At 46.9% G+C, this 25658-nt stretch overlaps 1 protein-coding gene across 2 annotated transcripts in view; it reads right to left on the bottom strand.

Annotated features, from left to right (window-relative positions):
• Window positions 1-1404: 1404 nt before the first annotated feature.
• The window catches only part of SLC22A18 (solute carrier family 22 member 18), a 65604-nt gene continuing 41350 nt past the window's right edge, over window positions 1405-25658 (bottom strand). Inside the window, exons 7-10 of one of the 2 annotated variants that reach the window (XM_051804030.1) lie at window positions 20490-20590; window positions 10635-10736; window positions 6740-6860; window positions 1405-1696 (exon numbers count right to left, since the gene is read on the bottom strand). In XM_051804030.1, coding sequence (XP_051659990.1) covers window positions 1509-1696; window positions 6740-6860; window positions 10635-10736; window positions 20490-20590 — 512 coding nt within the window. In that variant the 3' untranslated portion in view covers window positions 1405-1508. The remainder of the gene's footprint in view (window positions 1697-6739; window positions 6861-10634; window positions 10737-20489; window positions 20591-25658) is intronic. The other variant, XM_051804031.1, reaches the window with a different exon arrangement.

Genomic DNA, 25658 nt, shown 5'->3' with positions numbered 1-25658 from the left:
TTACTGTACTCTGGGCTGCAGTAACTTTTGTTGAGGCATGTTTGTGGATACGGCAGTGGTGAACTGGCTTAAAAAGAGTGGGTAAAGAGTGGGCTTTTTGGTGCCCTAGACTGGGCAGTGGGAGGTGGAGGAAGCCCAGATAAGCTGTTCGTGTTTGACCTCGTCTCCTGACCTGTGAGGGAGAGGGTGTTGAGGTTCAATTCTGGTCAGTGGTGGAGGTAGAAAAGCCTACCACAGCTTGGATAAGTGCTCCTTCTGAAGCGCTTTCCCATACAATCAAGTAATGGAGATTACAGAAGGTGCAAGAGCTCCCTGCAACAGTAAAGCGCTGCTCTTTGCAAACCCCCTCTGTCCTTCCCCCAGCCCTCGTAGCTTAGTGCTGTGCTGAGGCAGGAAACGGGATTCTTGATTTCAGAACAAGACCGTCAATGCTCTGTGGCATTTCTCAGCTTTGCAGCAAAGCAAGCTGAACTTGCTCACCTCTCCTCACCTCTGCAGTTTCTAGATAAATCTCTCCAGGAGAACTCTGAAGAATGGAGGCAGGCTCTTTTCCTATAGCACCTGCGCCAAGAAGCATGGAGAAAAAAGAAGGTATTTTTTTGGATAAAAGTACTGAAGTTTTATTTTGTGGGGCTCAATTGTCACTCACTAACGTGAGCTTCCTCATGCAGCACACGATTCAACTCTGGCAGTCAGGACTGTGAGCTTAGCAGGCAAAGCACTTGCTCCAAATTTGGTAATTTCAAGCAGGTATTTTCCCCTTCCCAATATCAGTGCAATTCTTGCAGGAGACTTTGTACTAGAGGAAGTTGCAAAATATGTAATTACACGGGCCCAGAGTAAGAGCAAGAGAGACTCAGTACAGGGGAAAAAAACCTGGAAGGAGGGTTGGCCCAGTTTGTGGGAGGCTCTGGCACTGCAGTGTGGTACTTAGGGGCTTTTCATCCTCCTTGCTGGCTCTGCTACCACCCATCAGGCTCATGCAGAGTCAGGGTTGCAGATGACTGAGCTGTGGATGTAGTAAATCTCTGGCCACAGTGTTTGAAAGCCTTTGGCCTTGTTCCCCTCTAGCACGAGAATGCTGGGAGGTACATTTAATGCAGCAAAATAATACCCGAATTTTACTCCCCACCATTTTCCTTGGTACTATTTTGCGAGGGTGAAATAAAAGGCCAGCACTGGCTCCTAATCCCCTCAGTTTCAGTGAATTCAAGCAGGAATGCTGCCTGACAACAGGTGAGGATCTGGGGATATTGCCTACAATGACAGCCACCACTGCGGGGGGCTGGGGGGAACCTGATAGCTCCTGGGGTCCCATGGGCCTCAGTTGCTCCAGCATGATTCCAATGCCTTTGCAAACTGATCTGCTCCTTACTCTAGATGCAAATGTTGACAAAATGCAAGGATTGTTCAAATTGCTTTATTCTAGGTTTACAGAATCAAAAATAAAACTCAAAACCATCTTTATTTCTATGGAAAAGTAAGGCAGTTACTTTCTTGCACATGAGTTATTGGCTTTTCGTCTCCCTCAGTGAGATTTTACTCTTTAAGAGGTAAACAAACAAACCTATATTGACCACTAGCTGTAAATAGCCGAAGGAGGAGACTCCAAACTGTTTATATAAAACTCCACCAATGGTTGGGCCCACCGTCCGTGTCAAAGGCTGCACTGAGGCACAGATCCCGAGCATGGCACCTAGGAGAGATGGCAGAGACACACAGGGTGAGAGCAAGTCTTGGGATGGAATAGCAGAGCGGAGCGTGCGGGATCCCCTGCATCCCTAATGGTTTTCCCCTGCAGTAGTGGCAAATCACTTCAAATAATTTCTTGCATTAATTTATAGCGGTCCAATTAGGGTTTCCTAATGTTAAGGACTCCTGGAGGCATGGGGACTAGTTTCCACCACGAGCCAGCTCTGCTCTTTACTGGGCGGTCTGTGTGATCGTAGCAGTGCCCAAAAGGCAAGTGGGTGCTCACCACTGCCATCACCAGGGTCCAAGGATGCCTTTGGCCTCAGAAGATGCTGCTGAACATCGCACCCGGCAGAGCTGGTAGCTACTGCATGGGATTAGGGATGGACAGGTAGTTTCTAGGGTCGTGTTTGAGACTTCCAAGCAAATCACACAGATTCTTCCAATCTCATAAGTACCTGAGTGGGCCTTGTTCCACTCAAACTACTACTGCCATTTATTCTCTAGTGTGGAACAGAGAAACAGCTCTTGAGGGCTTAGCAGGAGCGAGAGGGTTAGGCCTAACTAGGTCTTTAAGAATAAATAAATAAAACCACAGATAAAGACTGAACACCCTTGAGATACTCCCCCACCTCCCTTTGCAAAAAGAACAGATATTTCCATTTGGATGGGTATGCAAGCCCTTTTCCCGGCTGAGCCGGTTCCCCCTCCAGCAGCCCTCACATTTGCATCATTTACAGGAACCCAGAGGATGGGGAAGCACCTCCAGTTTGGTAAAGGCAGGTTTTTTTTTTCATGTACAAACGAACAGCCAGGACATGACCCAGAACACAAAGCTGGCCCCCAACACAGCCGGTATGCTCTTTTGTCCTGTGGTCTTTGTGCGGGACAGTTGTCATGTTCAGGGGAGCAGAAAATACAAGGCCAGCCAGAAAATCATTAGCCCCAAACACCAAGAGGAATGGCAAGCTGGCAGCATATATAAGAAATTTGTGCCCAGTTCTGTAATGATTTTTGCAATGATTTTTTTACTATCAGTATGACTATTTGGGCTGCTGGCATCAATTTTCCATTAATATTCATTGAGGTGTTGTCCCCACACCAGGCTATCAGCATCTGGGAAGGATGAGGAGGATGCTGTCCCATATACCAGAAGATGTGGAGCCAAGTGTGATATTTAACACGGGGAAATGATCCCCAGCTCCCAGGGAGAACAGGCAGCCAGGTGTTCTTGTAATGCCGGCCAGCAACTGCTGGGCTTTTATCAGCATGCTTAAAATACTTGTGCAGTGAGCCCAAGCCGAGGGCGTAGCCATGTGGAGAGGGAAATCTCCCGGGGAAGCGCTGCTGAGCGCTCCTCCCGCGCATGGGAACACAAAGGCGATGGGTGGGACCTTGCCTTGACCCTTTGCCAATGGGAACCATCCCACAACCACTGAACTCTCTGGGCAGGTTTTGCAATTATTTTTTCCCCTCCAGGTATTTGAATTAAACTAATTACTAAGTACAATTGCCAAACTGGCTCTTATGATTGAGGAGGCACTTTTTTCCCTTTCCTTTTTTTTTTTTTTTCTGGAGCAAAAAATCCATCCTCTTAAAAGGCCGGGCTCTCCCTCTGCACTTCTCCAACATGTTGCTGAGAAAGATAATTTCTGTTTAATGGGTTTAAATTAGATCCCTCGTGTCAGACATCCTCAGGCTTTGGGACATTGTAAATCTCAGCTCTGCAGCATGTCCCTAGCTCTGTTGCAAAGCTGCACATGTGATGGATCTCATTTAAGGCAAGACCTTTAACTGGGACAAGTCACCATGTCAGCAGAAAAATTCCTGCATTGCTTTGCGCAGCTCTGCCAACACACGTGCTCACCTTCTTCATCATGGCTATTCTACTTTCTGCGCCTTCCTTGCCCTTTTTTCTCCCTCTCCAGCTTTTTTCCCCCTCTGCCTATACCTGGCATGACCTGTCCCAGCCAGGAACTCATCCTCCCCTCCCACCCCGGCCCTCCTCCTCCACAGGTTTCAGGGTTGGGTGCTGGCAGCTCTCCAAGATGGGCGACTCCTTTCCAGCTCACATCCTGTTGCCGCTCTCAGATGATGGTGCTGGCCCAGATCAGCCACACGCCCATGGGGCGATGGTTGGGCCTGATTTAACGATTAGGTCATCATTGCCAGCAGCTGCCTTTGAACCAGCACAGCCAGAGCAAAGCTGGGGGGTTTAGTGCACCAAGCCCTGCCTGGCTGCAAATTCTCCTCCTAAGGTTGTGACGTGCAAGTAAAATCACAACACAGTGGCCCGTTAACCAGGGAGGCTCTGCTGGGCTTCCTGCCTCCCTCCCCCAAGAGTAGGGGGGGATCTGTGCAGAAACAAGACCTTCATTCTTGGGAAAGGACTAGGGTTGACAAGGAGGGCTTGTGTGAAGATGTAAGTTCCCCTGGGCTCGGGGCTGCCCTCCCACCAGCTCACGCGTTCAGCTGAACAGCACGTGCATGTGTGGCTGAATTTTCTCTTCCTGCCTTTGAAGATGAAGAGAAGGAAAAAGAATATCAAAGGGAAACTAATGAAATAATTTCTGCTACCTTTGCTTCAGTGCAAAGCCCCAGCCATAAGCAAACAACAAGTGCCAAACTCATCAGTCTTGGTAGGAAGCAACCCTGGATCGGTCCTGAAAGCAGGATGGGTGCAAGGGATGGTGCCATCCTACCTCCCACTGTTCCCTTTCCAAGACATGTATTTAAAATGCAAGGATGGGTGACTCAGCGTCTAACAAGGGCAGACAGGCTACACTCCTGCAACGCCTCATCCATTCCAGCCCTCTGCTGAGATGGGCACCTGAGCTCAGCCAAAATCCCAGCTCCTCAGAAAACTTTTTCCTGGCCCAAAGAAAAACCCCCTTTGGGCTCTATAGGCCCAAAGCTAACAAAAACATCAGGAAAAGACAGCAGCAAGGTTCAAAAGCGATATTTTCAACGGCAAATTCTCAGTGTGTGATTTCCTTGCATTAACTAAAAGTCATTGCAAGTTAGTGCTCAGATTTTTGACACAGTAACAGCAAAGCTTTTCATAAGAACAGATTTCTACACTCGCAGTGAGGGTTTCTAATGCACCACCAAAAAGCTCTCTTTGCAGAGCTGGTCTGGGGCTGGCATAGGAAGGAGAAGCCTCTGGGAGGCTGTATGGGTGGAGCAGCAGTTGCGGAGTGCCACCCACGGCCAGGGATGGATGGCAGGCATTTTAACAGCCGCATTTCTCCGCGAGACACCCACGCCGTCACTGCTGCAGCTGCTGTGGAGAGGCAGCTTGCCGGCTCTGCTGTGTCAGGCATTCCTGCCTTCGCCCCGGCCCCTGCATGGGTATATCCAAAACAAGCACAAAACCATTAGATGCCTCTTCCTTTGGAAATGTTGCAAGGAAAAAGCATGGTTTGAAAGGTGAGGGAGGAGTGTCAGAGATAAGGTTTTGGCCCAGCACCACAATCCTCCGAGCCAGAATGTCCCTCCTCGGCATGCCGAGTTCTGAGCCAGCTGTAACTCTGCAGTTTGTAGTAGCACTTGGCATGACATCAGCCCAGGATGGATGGGCAGGAGAAAGCCCCCAATGGCTCATGGCTGCCCTGATGATCTGCAACCCCCTCCTAACCATGTGCACAGCTCCACGGGCTGCCTTCCTCCTGCCCTGCAATCCTGCCCTGCGAAGTGGAGATCATCCATCCCACTGAGGCACAGGCTGGCCTAAAAACATACGCAAGCAGGGAGCGGGGTGAGGCAGCTAAATCCATTTTCCTCTCTGACCAAAGCTTGCCTCAGGGCTTTAAAAGCCAAGCAATGCTCCGGTTTTCCTCACAAAACCCCTTTGAGAAGAGCCTGGATGAATTCCAGCTTGGTTGTATGTCCCAAAGCTGCTTGGTGCCCTTCCCCCCGGCTCTCCCTCACATGAACATTACTCTAACTCATGAAACAGCAAATTTTCTTCTGGGCTGAGTGGAGGGGCTGAGATAGTTCCCAGAGAGGTGAGGACTGAGGATAAGTGGTCCTCCCGGGTAGAAATATCACACTTGGAAATCACAGGCTCCCAACATTTGTGGGAGATGTGGTGGGTCAGCTCTACAAATAAACTACTGAAGTGGTTTTCAGAAAAGCTCTTCATTCAGAAGCATCTCAAAAGTGCTTTATAAACTTCACTAATGGGCTGTGCAAACTATAACTCTCATTCTCAGTAGTCTCTGTGCAGAGGTGTCTGCTCAGATGGTTGCTAGGGAAGATGAAGGGTGCAGACTGGCCCAGGAAGGCTCAGCTAAAGCAAAGAGACTCTTGAGTACCTGCTCTGGGACCAAATCCTGGAAGAACTTGAGCAAAAGGTGTCAAACCAGGTTAAGCCAGCTCCATCCCAGCACAAACCCAGCAAGGCTCCCATGACAAAAAATGTTGGCATATTTCCTTCATTGACAGAAATAAAACCCCAGGTATAAAGACTTATGTGTCTACCACTGCATTTCAGCTGCCTCGCAGAGAGAAATACAATAACTCTTTGACTGAAACAAGGCCAAAACAGAGAGAAAGGCAGCAATGACTGCATCAGGCAAAGCATGTTTGCAAAGGGCGAACCAGAATACCCTGCTGAGATGCTCTAAGTTAAAAGGTGTGAACAAACAGCCCTCTCGGTCACTGTCACGGTGGAAGAGCAGCTTTTGTTGGTTTTTTTTGGTTTGGTTTTTAACCATACCTTGGCCTTCCATGGAAAGGAAAGTTTGGGAAAGCCTTCTCTTTCTGCACCCACCACTGTGGATGTCAGCAGGTGGCACAGGACCGGGAGCACTGGGTCATGGGTGCTTACTCAGTGTTGTTCAGGTTCATCCTGTATAGCCCAACCAGTCTCTGTTCATGTGCTCTGCTGACACCCATTGTATGCAACTGTCCAGAGATCTGCTGGGGAATTGGGCATTCACCATGAGTGTACTGCAGTGCTTGATAGCGGTGGTGTGAGCTGGGAAGCACCTGATGGACTCAAAACTGACAAAATACCAGTCTGATCTTTTTTGACGAGTCTTACCAGTGTCAGAGGAGGGGACAGCCTTGGTAAGGATGCTGTCGGTGATGGTGGCCAGCATGCTGAAGGCAAACACCAGTGGCACTGCAATGATGCAGTAGTGCCACACAGTCCTCATCAGGGCCTAAGGGACAGAACAGAACAGACCACAGATCATTAGAGAGTACAGACGGTGACTCTGTGGCAACAAACAACCTAGAAAAAAAAATCACGAGTCAAACCCATGACTTAGGTGAACTGTGGGAGCCACAAATGATACAGGATGGTGCGGCTTTGGCTGTTGCAAGGTCTTTCACAGCCTGCCATTTGTATTCAGTGAATTATTCCAAGCATGCGGAGCAAGTAGCAAGTGATACCCTACAATCTGGCAGCACGTTTCTCCGGCACTGCTGTGGGTATTTTTAGCGTCTGGGAATTAGTGACGTCCCTGCACCCTTCCCCCTGTCTTCTGTCTTCTGTCCAACTCCCGAGGAAATGTTGAACAGCAGATGTATGTGGTGTACTTCAGGAAGCTTCCATTACTTATACAAAACAGCCTAGAGAAGGCTTTTTGGTTCATTATCATAAATAATTAAAACTAAACTGAGCTTGTCAAAATAAATGAGCACGGTGCATTATATAACACCGTACCTTTGGGATTTCTAATCCTGTTCTGCTGCCTCCTTGCTAATAAATTCACCGAATTCAGTAATCTGGAATAGGTCTTCTGGCCATAAATGCACATTAGCGAGCATAATTAAGGAGAGTAATGATTTTGTTATTGCACATATTCTTAGCGGAGACATCCCTCCAGCTGTTTAATACTGAAACAAAAGCGGTGAGGCTCCCTAAGCTGTGGGGCTAGAGCGGCTCTCGGTTCATTCACATGCCCTGCTGGTCAAATGAATGGATTTCTCTGGGGCATGGAAAGGAAATTCCCCCTTTATTGCAAGGCTCCTACCCTCACTCATGTCTCAAGGTGTGTTATTGTGGCTGGAAAACATTTCTGTCACTAGTCTAGCCAGAAGTTTCATTCTCTGGAGTTCTCTGCCCCAAGATCTTGTTCTTGCCTTTTGGCTACAGAAGATGGAGAAGCCCAGAGACATTGCTCACTAATGACTTGGAAATGTTGAGGTTTATTCCTAGTTCCTCTCTACAGTCACACACAGCCAGGTTTTTCTCCTTGAAGGAGCTTTTTGCCTACATTTTGGTTAAGATCTAGGCACTTCTGATTAAGGAACCAGAGAACAAAGACAGAGGAACAAGTATTTGGTACATAAATAGAAGGAAGGAGAGTAATTCCTTGCTAGGGCAAGTGTCGTTGCGGGACAACATTGTGCAGCTCATAGGAAAAATCAGCTTTAATCCCTCCTGCTTTGTACAAATTTTCTCATGAGCTGGAGTAAGTGTGCAGAAAAGAGCAGAGTCACATCTGTGTCTCCTGTAAAACCAGGGGAGATGGCTCCTTACTTCCCTGGGGCTCAGGAAGAACTGATCCAGGCAGAGCCCTGTCTTTGCTACTCCTCAGCTGCTGGGTAGGTAGCAGATATTTTGACCTGAGCAGATATAAAGACATTTTTCTGGTGAGGGAGGCAGAACCAGGAGTTTCAGCAGACAGACTCAGAAAGCAAATGCCTGGGAAATGCAGGCAGCGAGGCAGGATGAGGCACAGCCATGCCTTCAGACAAAGAGAAAAACTTCCCCGTCGCAACCGCCAAGCCCTCCTACACCCCTGCCCACGCTCTCCTGGCTCGCATCTGCAGATCAGACACTAGTTCTCCCCTCCTCTCCTTTTCCAGGTGTTATTGCCCAGCTCCCAGCCCACCCTTTTCCTTTTCCAGCTGCCTAGTGCTGGGAACATCCTACAGCCTCTTCCCAGCTGCAGTGCTGTCTGTCTGCTGCTGCTTGTGCTAGCCTTCCAAAAACACTTCAGCTCACCTCCCAGTGATATAAAGATGGGTTCTGGAGTATCTTTTATTAACAGCTAGTCTTTTTCCTCACTTCCATCCTTCGGGGAGGGGAACTGCTGCATTTGGAGGCCACATGCAGCAAGGGCACAGCAGGTGGGATACTCCTCCACCAGCAGCTGTGCAGGATTAAAAGCTTCACCCATTAACTTCCACATTTGTACTTGCTGCTGTGCCGGCACTGATCCCCACCCAGACAGAAAGCCACCCCAGAAACGGATGTTTTCTTGGCAACCGCTCAGACAGAGATCTTTTTAATAAGGCGTCCTGGGCAAAGAGGATCACAGCTGCATTTGCCTATGAATAGTTCTCATGGGAAGTCATTGCTGACCCTTGTCCCCAGGACTGTGTTGTCAGGATGTCCACAGCCCTCCGGGCTTGGCATAATTGCCAACTCTAAGATGATTTCCCTTCCCGGCTCCCAGTTCCCCTCCTTGTGCAGCCAATGTGAGCCTCCCCACACTGGGACATCCATGTCCCTCTGTGTGCCCCTACACTGCCACTGAGGCTTTCTCTCCAACCTCCACCTGACTCCAGACTTCCCTGGAGGTCAGTGAGACCTCAGTGCACAGAAGCCATTTACTCCATATTGCTCCTCTGCCCCCCATGGGAGGGGTTTCAACACATGGATCCAATCTCAGCAGCACTCTGCCCTGCACCCGGCTGTGTGTGCTAAGGTCTCCAAATGGGCCAGGTCCACCTTGGTCCCACCTAATTGCTCCCAGCTGTGACCAAAAACCAATAGTACGACCTTCAAAGTCCTTCCTAGGCCATGCTTAGGAGGACCAAGTGCTGTGCAGATGTCCCATATTAAAGGGGCACGTCAATGCCAGCCAAAACAGAATGACACCAATCAGAAGGGACCCTTTCCAAGCATTCTACACCTAACAGAATCTCCGTGAGCCCCAAAATCCCAGAGAGGGGGACCACACTCCATCTGCAGAGCCAACCCTCCATCTGCATCCATACTCCCTTTCCAGCCTCATCTCAGACACGTGATTTAGCCTCAGATTAGCTAAGATGTGTAGGTGCTTCATCTCATCCGTGTAGCTGGGAACCACAAACCTCAATCCCCTCCAGGACTTGGCCCTGACCTCTCGTGGCTGTGGTATGGCTGTGGGAATGGCACTCATCCTACCTGTACCAGTGGGAGCCTCAGCACCCCAGCAGCAAGGCCTGAGGCCAAATCCTGCAGGGAATGTTGAAAGGCTGATGCAGCTCAACTGTCCTTGGATGGGACACAGAGGGGACCGTGCACACCCTTCCTCCATCCCTGTGGCCTGGGCAGAGCTATCAGTTCCCTGAATGTGGCTTATCTGAGCAAACACAGCTGCCAGCAGAGCTGCCTACATGAAATCAGTTTTCCAATTACCCTTTGAGATTGACATCAACCGTCGCCCAAGTAGACACAACCAGCAACAGGTAATATCACTTATCTCAAAATGGAGGAACAACAGTATTGCCTTGCTATCTCCTTCCCCAAATCATCTCACCTTGGGAGATCAGGTAAAAATAAAGGCCCAGAAGAAGAGTGCACAACCTCCACTGTCTCACAGCAGCGTACAACTGCAGTGATTTATTTTCCCCCCTCATAATCTTCATTTACTTTCTGGGTAGTTCAGGAAAAGCAGTTGCTGACAAGACCAGGGCAGGATTTCTGTGCAAATCCGGTGACTCAGGAGGGACTTAGTGAGTTTCTGTGAGAGATTAATATTTTTTTAAATCCCCGTAACTATTACTCACGCAGCTCTTTATCATGGTTTGGCGCAATGCTTACGTTGAGCGCAGCTCTGTTTGCGCAGAGGCCCAGGAGAGATGGTTTTCCCCACCTTGAGGACCACCCAACAAAGCCAGTGGTGGCATTTCAAGGGGCAGAGCTCACAGGCAGGTCTCACGGACCTTGTGTCGCTGCGTTATGAAGGGCACTGTGGATGATCCCACACCTGCCTTACCATGCCTAGGCCCACGCCGGCAAAGACGAAGACGCTGAGTTTGAGCAGCGTCATCTCTGTGCAGTGGTTAGTGAGTTTTCCAACAACCAAACCCTGGACAACCTGGGAAAGAAACACAGGAGCACCATTAACCCTGATGTATAATCATTTAAACAAACGAGAGCTGCTACAGTGCTGCAAACAAATGAAAGGCAGCAAATGGGTTATTCCGTCAGGGTTTGTTTTGAAAAAAAAGGACCTCATTGCCACAGTAAACAGTGGGAAGACATGATCCGTTATTTCAAGCATTTTGCATCCTAGGGAGAGAGCCATCCCATCAGCTGGAAGCCTTTACTCAAGGTGCGTGCCTTAGTTTACCATCACTGCCTCATCACCAGCAGTGACCAAAACTTTCTACAAACTCTTGCAGATACAAATTATTTTTTCTAAGTTGTGACTTTTTGTGAAATACAGTTAATACTAAGGTCTTCATTCTTGGTAAATCCTTCCAAAGAAAAACTCTACCTTTGTATGCAGAGGAGGAAAATGCCTGTACCTTGTCTTGACATTATTTTAAACTATAAATATACAAATTGGGTGATTCATAATTTTTAGGCATGAAACAAGTACGGCGGAGATGCTAATACCCAGTCCCAGCAGTACATGCAGATGTAAGGGGTGGGGAACTGGTTTTACAGATTTTAAATAAAAACTGGGGGAGAGGGGGAGAGAAGGAGGAGCAAAAAATTTAAATCCCAGGAATTATTTGACTTTTCCAGCACTTTGCAGAGCAAAGTCCCTCTTTTATTTCTCTGTTCAGCATCTCTCATACTTCAGGTGATGCTGGCCCAAGTGGACAAGAGAGGACAGAGGCTGGAAGAGATCACAAGGCTGGACAGATAGAATCTAATGAGTTTTCCCTGCCTTGAAAGGGTTTCTATGATCCAAATGAAAACCCCACCAACTTGAAAAGAAGAGCTCTAGTTCAAAATGCTCTGTTTGGTGGGATGGATTTTTTTCCATGGTAGTCCATCCTGCAGAAAACTTCAGTGGTCTGCTTGGACCAGGAATGACTCTATGCCACGCTCAACCTTGCTGTAGTAGTCCTAAGGCTGAAACCCAAATTCAGCTGGAAGGAAATGAGTGCAAATTAAATGAGGAAGTAAGTTATTAGAAAGAAAGGAAATGTCAATTTATAACAAGCAGTCCAGAAAAATCAATTTAATTACTAAAACAAACAAACAAAAAAACAAACTAAAAAGTGAATAGTAGTAAAAATAAAGTTGACATAAAGAACAATAGTTACAAATGAATATATTTCCAACAAGCTACAACTTCATGGAAAACCATCAAAATTTAACCCTTCACTTTGCTTCAGAGCACAAAGGATTTCTGACACAAGGGCACATCACAACAATCCGGTGTTTTGGCTCCTGGGAAATGTTCTTCCTGCCTCCTTTTTGTCTTTGTCCCTGCCTTTGACCAGGGCTTGAGAGCTTGGCTCACGTGTGCCCAGATGCCATGTGACAGTGGCACAGGTCCCGTGTGTGTTTCCTCGGTTGTGTCACTTGCCAAGCAGCCTCTGGGACAGTGGCTGAGCTGCTGTGGCGCAATGCTTGAACAAGGCATGGGGTGACCTGAGTCATCCTGACTGAAAGCCCTGCCATGGACACGAGAGGAGGCTGATACTGGCCCCAGCAGCTCCTACTTGGGGGGTAGGTGGAGAAGTCACTGAGTGACGCTTCATTAAGCTGAGTGCTCCAAAAATCGTCATTAGCTTTTTGCAACTTTCCAGTCCCTCCTACAGGCTCGCCCCAGCTGGGGCTCTGCTGAGTCACATGGGATGGGGGCTGAGCCTCGTTGCAGGGCATGGATTGACTCAGCAGTGGCATCACCCGAACCCCAGTTTGGCTCAACTCAACCACTGGAGGAAAGGAAATGTTTCCTAATTTGCCCAGGCTTGAATGGCATATTTAACTGGGATACACCGTACAGGCACAGCCTCATCCCTGCCCTTCCCTGAGTCATTGGGATATATCATCAGCAACTTCCCAGAGCAGCCTGGTCTGATGGCCTTGGGAGTGGTGTACCCAAAAATGTCTCCATCACTACATATGAGCATCTAAGCACAGGCAACAAGCACTGCTGCAGCAAAGCCAGGCACTGAGCAGGAGGACCTGACAATGTGCGGGCCCCGTGCTGTCCCCAGAGTGAGCAGAGCAGAGGGGTGGTCCTTGTGCCAATGCTGGCATTCCACATGGGCTTTCCCATCACTTGGGCTGTGGCAATATAAGCACAAGGTAAAACATCACTGCTGAATCAACCAACTTGGCAATGGGACTATTTCCAGGGGCAAGCATGAGCCCGAGTCACCTGCTTTCCCTTTGGGGCTGTGCAGCAATCCCTGGGTTACACACACTGCAGCCTCCCCCATAGGTTATCTAGACTGCCTGCCTCCCTCCCCAGTACAGTTGTTGCTGATCCATCCATTAGCCCAAGTAGGCAAGGCCCACAATCTTGATTTTGGATACAGAGCCTTGATTTAAGTGCTGGATAATATTTCCAATCACAAGGAGCTCTGACCTCACTTTCCAGTCTGAATTTAGACCTGAAAACCCATTACTTCCAGCCTGCAATATTCCCTGTCTGCAGAGCCCTTGGATTGGCATGAGCAGCAGCTGCCTGCACAGGCACATCTGGGAAGGTGAAAGTGAAAGGTGGTTCATGTGCACTCTCCCATGTAAGATTTTGGACATGTGTTACCATTACCAGGAGGTAGCAGGGACATCCCAGGTGACTTAGCCATAACTGCTCCCATGGATAAGCTCTGGTGGCTGACAAAGCAGCAATGGGATTTATCCTTATTTTCATTGCCGCTGGTGAGTTCTGGGCTTTTCCCTTGCACATAAACTCCCCTAAGATCAACTGAGATGGGCCTTCCCCTCCTGTGTTTCATTTTGCCTAGATGGTGCTTGCCTTTGTAACCTGACCTCCTTTGAAGTCGGGGAAGAGCCAGTGTACCTGGCTGGAATGCCTTCTGTCATCAATAAACAAAAGAGAGAGGAAATTGTTTGCAAGTGAAATAACAGGCACTGCCTGTGGCTGTGTACACATGTCACAGGAAAAACCAACTCATCTTTTTTTTCCTCCCCCCTCTCCTTCTTTAAAGGCAAATAAGTCTCCCAATAAATGCATAAGACCAGCCAAATCTTTCCTTAGCATTATGCTGGATTCATCAAACTGGGGATTTGTTAGACTAATTCAGCGAATCACATAGAAAAATACTCTCTGCTTCTATCACTGTATTTGGTTTCTGGGAAGGCAGCAGCTCCCACTTGTTCAAAAGAGCCAATTACCCATTTTATTGTTAACCTCTAACAAATTTCAGCAATCCCTTTCAGGATGGAAGAGATTGTTACTCTTTGAAGGTTTAAGGTGCTAGTTTTTGGAAGGCTTTTGAAGCAGTAGCCTTGCTGCATGGAGCCCCAGCTGAGGACTGGAACTGGCAAGTAGCTGACCTCACCAGTGGAGGTTAGAGGAGCTATGCAGATGCTCAGCTGGTCCTCCGTGCTCAGAGACATGGGACTTTTTCTGAAGATTCTTCCATCAGCACCAATTGAAAGCTTGACAGAGCCCAGCAACAAAAGAAGTTCCCTTTCACCCAACAGCCTGGCAATGAACAGATATGAGAAGGTCGGAAAGGCAGGTGCAGCAGGCCAGATAAGCTGGTGCAGCCTAGTAGAGAAGATGCAGGGCCCCATCCCTAGTGCAGATAGCATGATTCACATCAGAAGCAGCCTCCCACGCCCTGGACCTGTATCTCTCCCCTTTGAAATTGTGCCTGGCTGGCAGTTCCCAGGGCGAGCGCAGCACTGGCTGGGGTGGGACGCGGGTGGGCACCAGATGGGGCACACCACAGGGGTCAAGCAAATCACGAGGCTTTTCTGCACAGGGTTAAGGTGGTACAAAGCCCTGGGCGAGGCAAAAGGGAGCTGTTTTACTGACACGGTGATGCCAGAAATCATTTGAGAAGTAGCTCAGGTCTTATAGAGGAGCAGGAGGGTGGTGGGACTGGAAGGAGGGCTGACGGTGAGGACCAAACTGCTGAAGGCAGCACTTTGCCAAACAGGGGGAAGAGGCTGGTGTGTTTTGTGAAAGCCTAATTGCTTTCTTTCCCCCTCCAGCCCGCCCCCCCCTCCACAGATATAAATCCTTCAAAGCAAGGAAACTGGAGAACTTTCTGTTTGTTTTTGCAAGGTCCTTTCAGCAAGTGGGTTTTCCCCCTAGGCATACCTGGCTGTAATTAAATCCCTGGCTCTTTAATCATCTCTTTTGCTGTGCAGGGAAAAAAAAAAAGTGAGAGGGACAGACTGGTGATAAGATGATATGCAATGTAAATCTCTCCTCCAGGAATCTCTCTCATCTTTTCAGGATCACTCCGTACCAACTTGTCCCTCCAGAAGCTGCATGGCTAGAGGTGGGGTTTGTCTAACAATACAGATTTAAATGCAGTAAATAGAACAGATGTCTTATGATTTCTTGATCCTCAGGGGTATAAATATCTACCCCTTTGTCCCACCCAGAGTTTTGTTTGGTGCATTTTGCTTTGGTTTTTTTTTGAGAAAAAGTTCTTAAAGGAAATCTTCCCCCACCCTCTCCAGTGGTTTGAAATCTAAGCATCAGATGTGACTTCAGATGTCAGCCAGGTACTCAAGGTATTTCACTTGCCTAATCCTCCAGCAGTACTTTCCAAGTCACATACTACACCTAGAAGTTCTCCATGCTGTTGTGCTTGCAACTCCAAAAAAACCCACAACCTGGTGCCTAGGCCCATTTCTGCCCATTATGCAAAATTAAATTATTTTAAACCATTATGAAATTAATTATTATCTGGAGGGAGATTGAACAGCATTTCACACTCCCAGGCATTCACTATGAGGGAAATTTCACTTGCACGGCTTCTGAGATGAGAGGACTCTGTAAGTCCAGCCCTAGAGGACAGAGGGATTGTGTCCCTGACAGGCTCTCATACGGCTTGCCTGAAGACCTACAAGTGATCAGATAAAGATGCTTCAAATACATCATGAGCAAGGGAATCTCTGCAATGAAAGCTGCCTGGCACAGAGGTACCTCTCCTGCTGTCAGCCTTCCCCTCCTCATTTCATTATCTCCCACACGACTTCTACTCTGCAACTTAGGCTGGCACAGTCCCAGTTCATCAGACGGCCTCACGCTATCAGGGTGCTTCAAGCATCACTGCAGAGACCCGGATGGCTTGAATTATTACCCCCACTTGCTATTTTGATTTCCCCATCAGTCCACTCCAGCCTCAGTCACATTCCATTTTCTAAGCAACAACTTTGTTTCCTCATCAGACAGTTCTTCGTCTCAATGCTGTGACACCACCTTCCCACGTCCTTCTCTGACCTTGTCTGGCTCTGTCCTGACCCAGAAGTTATCCCCTGTTCCCAGCCTTCCTACCCTCACTGTGCCTAAGCCTGCCCCATAGTTTCCCATATCCTCTGTTATTAGATGATGCTCTTTGCCTAACCACAAAAAGTAAGTTGGCACTGGTTTCTTCCAGAGAGCCAGGAAGCCCTCATTCCCTGTGGACAGTCCCTATGGAATTTGATGGGAATGTTTATAACGTGTATCAGCAGATGTATTATTTTGGGCAACTCAAGTCTCTGCAAGACAGGTTGAGAGCAGCAGCAAGGCAACCTATGTCCCTCCATGCAGGGGGACAAGTTGCAGCAAGGAGATGAACCACAGTGCCAGGGTGAAGGGTGACTGTGCTGTGGGCAGCCAATTTGGTGAAGGAAAAAGGGTGCTGAGAACGGCCCATGCCATGAGCAGTAGTCATTGGTGTTACATGGATGGTGTGGTGGGGACAAAACCCATCACCAGTGCCAGCTTGAGCTGCTAGCAAGTGCCATGATCCGTTCCCACGTGGACAGAGCTGATGCTCAGAGAGGGAGGCACCTTGAGAGTTGCTCTGGAGAGTGGTCAGCCAAAACACACAAGGCTCCTGGGCTTCAAACCAGCCCCAAATCTGCCTTCTAAGCCTGCAGGGATCCTCTCAGGCTGGGCATGGGACACTCCCCTTCCCCTAGATTTTGGGGTCCTGCATGGACATAAAGCAACAAGATGGGACCAAGCATGATGAGGTGAGGCTGAGGAGCTCCGGATGGGATCCCTCAGGTGATGCCTGAATGAGCAGTGGGGCTAACTACCATCCTCCACCTGGAAAGGAGCAAACACCTCACCTCCTGCAGGGTTCATGTTTCTGTGCTGATCTCCCCAAGCAAAGAGCTGTTTGACATACTGATGATGAAGAACTTGAGTTGCCCACTTAAAATTAGGTGGACTGTCCCAAAGCCACTCCAAATCTCCTCTCTAGGTACTCTGCTGCTGGCTTTCATGAGAGGAACAAGGAGAGACAGATGCTTACAGTGCATTGGCCACTTCTTACCACAGCAGGTTAAATGAGGCTGAGAAGCTGAAAAACTAGATTAAGCAATTGGAGCATAATATCCTTGGGGTGGGAGAGGAAAGCAGGCAGACACCATCACTATTTGAGTCATCCCGGGATTGCTGATCGGGCTGGGAAAGGGAGCTGCAACATCACATTCTGTGCAAGAAGAATATGTTTGTTTTGAGAATATTTGATTTAAAAACCAGAAACTACAATAACACAAAGAAATAATACTATAAAAATTGCCAGGATTTGGCAGACCAGACAGTGCTTTTGTCAGTGTATGACTTTCAGGGAAAAGCTGAATAAAGGTCTCAGAGAAGACTTGTTGTGCTGTTCCCTGAGCATCTCTGAAGCCACTTGGTGCATGTAGTATGTGCTGGGAGCAGGCAAGACCCTGGGACACAGTGCTGGTTGTATCAGCTGGCTGTGCTGTGCAGCTGCCCAGGCACTGTGTTCAGTGCCTGCAGGGAGATTTAAAATAAACAGGACATGGATGGATACTTATTTTCCCCTTCATTTCTGTGACATCCCCTTCTATCTGTGAAAGTCCTATCCATTTTCAAGTCCAGGGAGAGATGCAAATGTGGGGACATGTTTTCTCTAACAGGAGGGCTCAGAGCAAGTCCAAGAGGATGGAAAAATCCTCAGTATGTTTAACAGAAAGGCAAACTAAGGAATAAGAAATCAAAGCTGAGGATTTGGTTGATGAAATTCATTGAAAATTACATTATATTCCTTATGAATAAAGCTGTAATTTACTCAGTGAAGTGGGGAAGCCAGTCAGCAGATATTAATCATCGTTCACCTATCCAGACTGGTGGAATTTACTTGCACCTTAATCTGCATTTATATCTCAGCAGTATCAATTCACTGGTACAGCAGAAACAAATGCATCTGAAATGCCAGCTTAGGGAACAGAAAGGCACACAAGCAGATCTGGGGCTCAGCAGGACAGAGCTGGCACACATTCTACTCCCTGCATATGCCTTCCACTGGAGAAACCCCAACAGAAAGTAGCCATAAAACATTAACCAAGTCACTATCTGTGAGAGATATCTTTGGGTGGTTCTAGCCAGAGACCTGGAAGTAAAGACACAAAATCTAATGTTTTACAGTAATTTAAAAGCCGGATAGTGAGAGTCTAATTTGGTCCAGTTGAGGATCTTGTTGCACTTAAACCAGAGCAGAGTTTGAAACTGCCAGTGATAAAGTGGAAAGAAGAAACAACAAAGCAGAAAGCAGTGCTTTGGAACCTCCCAGGCGAGATGTCTTTGCTGCCACCAAGAATCAGGTGTCCTGGCCCTTTAAAAAAAAGTAAGGCATTATCCTCTTTCATTTTTGGTGTTCTGACAGCAAACTTCAATGCACGAACATGAAGAAGAGAAGTTTGTACCCTATGACCACTTCACTCCTATATTTCTGATGTCCAGTGTCATGCCCTATATGAATAGCAACATGGATAGAAACTACATGGATAGATGAAAGCAAACTGCCTGATAAAAGCCAGTTTCTGTGTCAAATGTCCCAAGGCAAAGACTCTCCAGCAAAGTAGATACTGCACCTGAGCCTGCAGGCCACTGCTGGGTTAGATCTAGACTGTGGCAATAGGCATGATTGGCCTCTGTGGGATGAAACTCTATGACTATGGGAAGGGTCAGGTCCCTGGTTAGCACCGACATCTGATTATCCATTAGGAAGCAGAGTGGATGCTGTAATTCCTGTATCTTCCAGGGTTGTGTCTCTATGTGGGGTGCACCAGCACGGCAGTGGAGGTAACTTTATCTACAGTAGTTTCAACCAAACTAACCTGGGAAACAATAGCAGTGAAGACAGATAGATATTCCAGACACAACAGCAGTGTCCTGAAGACAGATATCTTGGACCTAACAGCAGCATCCAAGCCCAGCATCTAGCAACACTAAGCCACTCCTGTAAAAACACTATTGCCGCCCACATTACCCAACTCGAAACAAGCACACCACGGTCGTGCTGCAATCCCAAATTTTATTTCAGTGTAGACACACGTAACAGGGATTTAACTCACATATCTAAGTTAAAAGCACAATTGTGGGGAGTCCCTTTACATTCAAATGGGGAAGAAGATTGGCCCTTCTAAAACTTGAGCGATTCCTGCAGATGCTGGTCTAGGAGGCAGCATACAAAAACTAATGTAGGGAAAGCCTCTGTAAGCAGTGGAGTTTGGGTCAGAAGTTTGCTTTGGAAAGCAGTTGCAGCTTTCATGCTGCAGACCAGCAAACTGGTCTTCTTTACAATAAGACTGAAAGGGAGAGTGCATCCAGCTTGTTGGAGATGTTGAGCTCACAGGACCAAGAGACAGCTAGTCCAAAGTCATCCCCACAGACCTGACATGGCCAAGGCACCATCTCCTCAGCTCCAGCCAGTTTACTCTGCAGAATCCACTTGCTGATGTACAGTCACGTTCATCATCTGCTCTACCAAGATGCCCAGATTTGGTGAGATCAGAGCAGAGCCCAGGTGACTGGCAACACCATGCCACATCCAAATCACAAGGGAAGGAACTAAAGCTGTCATTTCCCAGATGAGAAGCTCCTCCAGATCCCACAGGAACTCTGTGGCAATGCCCAGGAAATGAAGGAGGATTTAATAACAAGACCACCCTCCTTCAGGGTATTGCTTAACTTGCATTCCTACCTCGAGGCTTGCTTATAATCATCTGCTGCTCTTTCTGCAAAATTATTAGCCTCTTCCTCCAGAAGGAACACTCTGTTATAATGAATACCGTATTTTTTCAGCCCTGCTACTGCCTAATTCAGCTGACTTTTCCCTTTTACCCATTTTGGTAGTCTCTTAACCATGTAACCATGTTCCATTGCCCACCTTTTTTTCTTCTTCTTTCTTTTCTTTTTCCTTTTTTTTTTTTTTTTGAAAGTACAAGCTTGCTGTGCTTGTTTCCACACAGCAGAAACAAGTTCTTCCTCTACACTGAAGGGATCTGTGAAAACACTGGTAAGATCATGTACTTGCATAAATGTACAGGGTGCTACTACGTAAATGTAAATCTGCTAACCTGCACCAGGAAAAACCCCAGCCAAAGTGGTTTAGGTTCAATGTAAGTTTTTTTACAAAAAACAGGACATATCAGTCTGAGGAAATTTTAGCTCCACAGCTTAAAGATCCACAAAGAGAGACAAGGGAAAGAAAGCTTTCAGGACACTCTTTCCTCCAATTTCTTCCCATTTCAAGGAACAGAATAAATTTGGAAAACCTTCTATTTTTGAAGCCAAATACTGTATGGCAGAGCTAGGATTTGCCTGTCAATATTGCACCTGGATTTGGAAGGGAATGTGTCAAAAAGGTAGAAAATTAGATAGCAGTGTGGTTAATTTGTCTAAGAGAGGGACTTGCACTTCACTTACCATTTGAAGGACACCAAAATATGACATCAGGTATCCAGACTCCACTGCTTCCAAGCCAAAGAAATCCATAGAGATGATGGAAAACATAATCATGAACAAACCTATAAGGAGGGTTAATGTAAAGGATACATCAGTGTACTTGTATTGCATATAGTGGCCCAGATCCTGCTCTCAGTCACCCCCAGTATGAGCCAGGAGCTCTCCCTGGGGTTGCCGGCACTGGATATAAACATGAGCAGAATCCTATTCAAAGTCATTGTAGTAATTTAATCTTCAAGTATTAACTTTTTTATCCCCCTTACTTTCATCTTTAAATAATGTGACTATGTAGGCTGAAGTTTCAGCTGTTTATTATAAACTTGTAAATATTTGTATCACCGAAGCCAAATTAACCATTAAGACAGCAAGAAAACATTTGTTTTCTTGTTCAGACAAGACTGTAACCATAAAAATAATCTGATTGGATTCCTCTCCCCTTTTGCCTGACTTCAGATTTTCACCATGGGGAACAACCCAGTGACATCACCCAAGATGCAGCGATTTCACTGCACACCTCAGCAATGATGTCGGTGGCACGTGATAAATTTCTTGTGTGGACCAATAGTGGTGTCCACACAAGCAGTCAGGAAAGTAGAGACAGAAACAGCACGGGCTGAGTCTGCTTTTCGATTGAGGCAATTTCTGAAAGTGTAACGGAAAATGCCCACTCAGTCTCAAATGAAAATACGACAGTGCCAAACACACACAGCTACAGACGTGCTTACACATGCTCCCGTCCTACACAAAGAGCCATCAAATTAAAGACATTATGGCAAAACATTGTGCTCCAAGCGTGGTATGGGGTAGGAGTCTGCTGCTTCCCCTACTGTCTTGGGCACCTCAGAAAGACCAAGATAGTAAGAAATTGGGGTTCTCTGTGTGTCAACAACCCCACAACATGCCTGTGAGAGACCACTGATCCTTTTGGGAACAGAGAAGAGAGTATATGACCCTTAGAGGTCCTGCCTTTTCTTGTAGGATCCTCTGAGTTACAAAGACTGGGTGAAAAGGGAGCTGTGGTCCTCTTCTTCCTGGAAAAACAGGAGTCCAGGAGGCAGTATGTGAGGACTAAGAAAATAGCTGGTGGCCTGGCAAAGTGAGTCACTAACATGGGAAGGATTTGCAGACTTTTCCTGGAAGGATGAAGAGAGTGATCCCAAATTGCTGGTTAAAATGCTGAGGAGGACTTAGTCCCTTAACAAACGAACATCCAGCAGCCAAACTGCATCACTACCAGTGGAGCACCTGCAGCAACAAGGACCTCCCTCCAAGCACCCCAAGCCTTTGCCTCGAGGCAGCACCACCCTCCCAGCCCAGGACTTGCCACAAAGCCTTTCTGAACCCCACCAGAGACACGTCTTCCCCCCTTAATGGAAGTAGCTGCTCCAGCTGTCTCAATGGCATTGGGGGAGAGGGATGGGGGGCACGAAGGGCATCCTGCTCTGCTGCTCTACAGATATTTGGAGAAGGTGCCAGGGAGCTGAAGCTCATGAAGATCTATGGCTTCGCCACACCCCTTCATGGAGAGCACCCCATCCTTATCCAGTTACTTTGAAATCGCTCTCAGCTCAAGCCAGCTTAAGGTAACATGCAAATAGCAGTATTTACTCACAACACCCAAATCAGGCAACAGGGTTGCACAAGTTTATAAAAGGCACACGTGAAGAAATGAAAGAAAAACCACACTTGGTTTCACTTGTAGGAAGATCAGATTGAAGCAGGCCCTTCATCCTGCTACCCCACTGCAAGTACTACCTAGGAGGGGCTCGTCCTTCCTACATACCTGGCGCTTCTTCCTGGTACCACATGCCAGCTTCTACAGCTCCTCTCCCCTTTGAAGTCCCTCATCAAGTTAAGGCAGATTTGGATCATCCTCCTCCAAAGAAGCCTCCAAACAAGGGAATAGACTGTGCTCTTTAATTAGCATTATACATTGCACGGCTCCCCTGGAGAGGCAAAGGTCTTTTTTTGTATCTGTTTCTGTATGGTCTCCTAAAGCCACGTGGAGAAGGGAGACCTGCTTGCCCCCTTTTGTTCAGCAGCTAAGGGGATCTTTTCAACTGGAAACACATTTCTTGGTAAAACCCACAAGGGGAGCCCCAAATTGAACTAGAAAAAGGTTTTATGCTCATTGGAACAAGCATTTCTTGCAAAGATCTCAGCAGGTTCCCATGTGGGTAGGCTACAGGTCAGCTGATTGCAGCCACCTGAGTAATGATAAGCCTCAATTCACACTGCGAGGCTCAACATGAAAAAAAAAATGGAAAATGGCAAAAAATATCCTCAGAAACCTCACCCTTTTTGAGTGGGTCTAAACAAGGGGTGAACTCCTTAGAAAAAAACCTGGCACCAGTGGGTTGAATAACAAGGATTATGCAGCAGAAGGCAGGGAAATTGTTTATGAGATGCAGTAATGAGAGGAAAAGCACCAAGGAAAAACAGGAGTGCAAACTGTATTAAAAAAAAAAAAAAAAAAAAGATGTGACATGTCTAAAAGCAGCCTGTGGCTTTGGAGGGCCAGCTTAGCAATCCTCACTGCAAGATGGTATGAGTAGGCAAGCACAGCCTCTGCGGGACCATTGGCCCTCCTACGCTGGACTGAAAACGTGATGGGAGGCAGAGCCGTAGGGCTCACTGCAAAATCCTGTTCCACACGTGGAAGAAAATCCTTTTAAAAATGGGATGCAGGTGCTAAACCTATGCAATTGTGTTGAAACCAGATTTTCCAGAGGCATCAGACAGCCAAAGATTCATACAAGCAGGTATTTTATTAGTATTTTCAAGGCCCTGGAGATTTCTGGTCAGTAAGAGGTACGTTCGAGATTTTTATTCTCTTGTTTTTCTTTCTGTCTCTTATCTACCACAATGAAATGAGGCTGTCTTTTCCCAGGTCAGTTGAGAAGGTAATTCGGCCGTGTTGGAGACGTCTGCTGCCTGTCAAATCCCTGGCAGCTGCCCTCCTGCAAGAGGCAGAGAGCCCAGATCTGCTTTTATGCAACACAGGGAGGAGGTTCCCAGCCCTGCAGCCCTCCTGGGGAGGGTCTTTCGGTCTCAAACAAGCTAATTTTAGACAACAATGAGATCCATAAGGAACAAAAGATTTTCTTTGGTGTATATCACAAACTTGTTTACAAAGCAAATAGAGAGCGGTCTGTAATTTGGGCAATTAATTAATTATACAGTTGCAGCCTGGAGATGAAAGGTAAATGAGCTCATGAGAAGCTCAGCCTCTAGCTGTGAGCCTCAGAGAATTAAGTGATGGCCAGTTCCCCTTTCAGCTGCCATCAGTTGTTCAGTCACCTGAAGTGAAGAGATACCTGCAAAGAGAAGTCACTAGGATTTTAATCACTTTTCACTGTAGTGCAAGCAGTGCCTGAAGTGAACCCGTTCCTCTCCTTACGGAAATACTCCAAGCCATGCATTGACAGACTATTAGCCTGCCTTAAATCTCAGCTTTGCTGTCTCCATCCTCTTTGTCTAGAAATTGCCTTGCAGTTTTCAGCAGGAGATGTTTATTTTGCCTGGGTGAGCATTTTTGCTTTGCACGGGAAAAGAAGAATGGATTCTCCAACAGGCATGAATTGGCATTTCAGCAGGAATGACTAAAGCAAAGTGTATCTCACCTGGCCTCTGGAAAAAGGAGAGCACGCAGGAAATTACTGCACAGATCTCATATGGATGTGGTCTCAGGCATTTTTAAACAGAGAAATGAATGCTACTTTAAGATGAGAAATGAGTTAGAATCAGCAAAGAAAACCTCCCTTAAAACATCTGTCTCATTCTATGAAATGCTGTAATTTTATACACCTTTTAGATACAGTTTTAGAAGTTTAGCTTCTTAAGAACCCAAAAAATTGTACTATTAGGGCAAGCCAGCAGTACATTGAGATTGTGTCCTGTCTGCAGTGGCAGGAGTAGGACCAACTGGCATAACTGATCTCAGCAGTGCCAACTACACACAAACAGGGAAAAAAAAAATCAGAAATCCTTTACTTCCCTGTGTATTATTCTACAACTCCAGTTGGACTTGTTCCCCCAGTGACACAGCAAGGAATAACAGATGAGCCTGACCAAGCCCAGAAATGCTACCCCCTTCTGATTCAGCCACACTCCACAGCCAAATCTACTTTCATTTGTAAACTGAATTTACCGTTTACAAATTAGAATTTTATTTGTAAATCATGTTTCTTATTATTTAAACGTCACGGGCTTCTCCAGACAAAAACAAATTGGAAAAAAAAATGCAGAGTCTAAAAGCTAAGGTGCCTTAATTCCTCTCTTAAGATCCCTGTTTGGAAGGGAAGTGCCTTGGTTTGTTCAGATGCATGATGTATATGTGTTTTGATGTGCACAAAATTCAATTCTTGAAATCATCATCAAGAGAAACTGCACTTTGTGTTTGACTGGGAAAGGAGCCATGAAGATTTTCTGTGTGGAAGGGCAGAGAACATCACCTTGTCCTTACACACCACTAACAAAGCTGACATGTTAAGTTGTTTCTGGTCAAGTATGGGGAGAAAGAAGTTAGAGGGCAGGCAAAAATGAAGATTATTAAATGTGGCCAAGGATATGTAGTCAGGCAAATTGGGAGATATGGACCATGCCAGTACAGCAACTTCAAAGGAAGCAGGGAAACAGGCAGGTTTGGGAAGGGTTTGAGTATCAGCCAGTTCCTACTGTGACACAAAAACCTGAGCAGAACATGTAAGGAAGAGAAGAACAAGCACCACCATCATGCACAAGGGAAGAAATACATTGTGGCTGTCCTGTGTGCAGCCTGATCCTCTCATCCACCAACAGTTTTTTAGTTGTTGGGAAAATGGTTAGGATACATATACACCTTAAAATCACTAAGTAAAATCAGGAAGGACCTCAGTGTTTCCAGGAGAGGACAAACGATTTCCTTCTGCTCTAAAGAAATTGCAGCCTAAATAGAAATGACAGACAAGAGAAAAAAATGTTTACAGCCAGGGGGATGGAGTAGAGAAATTAAATGATTTGCCAAATGTCACAGATGCCTATGACAAGTAGTCTGTTTTACATTAAGTCCCAGGGTTCTGACCCTTTGTAGCTGAGACCATCTGAAAGCATCCAACATCAAGTTAGGACCTAAATCCTCACTGCTCTATG

Source organism: Manacus candei, unplaced genomic scaffold, assembly GCF_025592945.1.
Source record: "Manacus candei isolate 608988 ecotype Guabito, Panama unplaced genomic scaffold, ASM2559294v1 h1tg000060l, whole genome shotgun sequence".
NCBI classification, from domain to species: domain Eukaryota; kingdom Metazoa; phylum Chordata; class Aves; order Passeriformes; family Pipridae; genus Manacus; species Manacus candei.
This window is presented reverse-complemented; position numbering and strand designations above follow the sequence as displayed.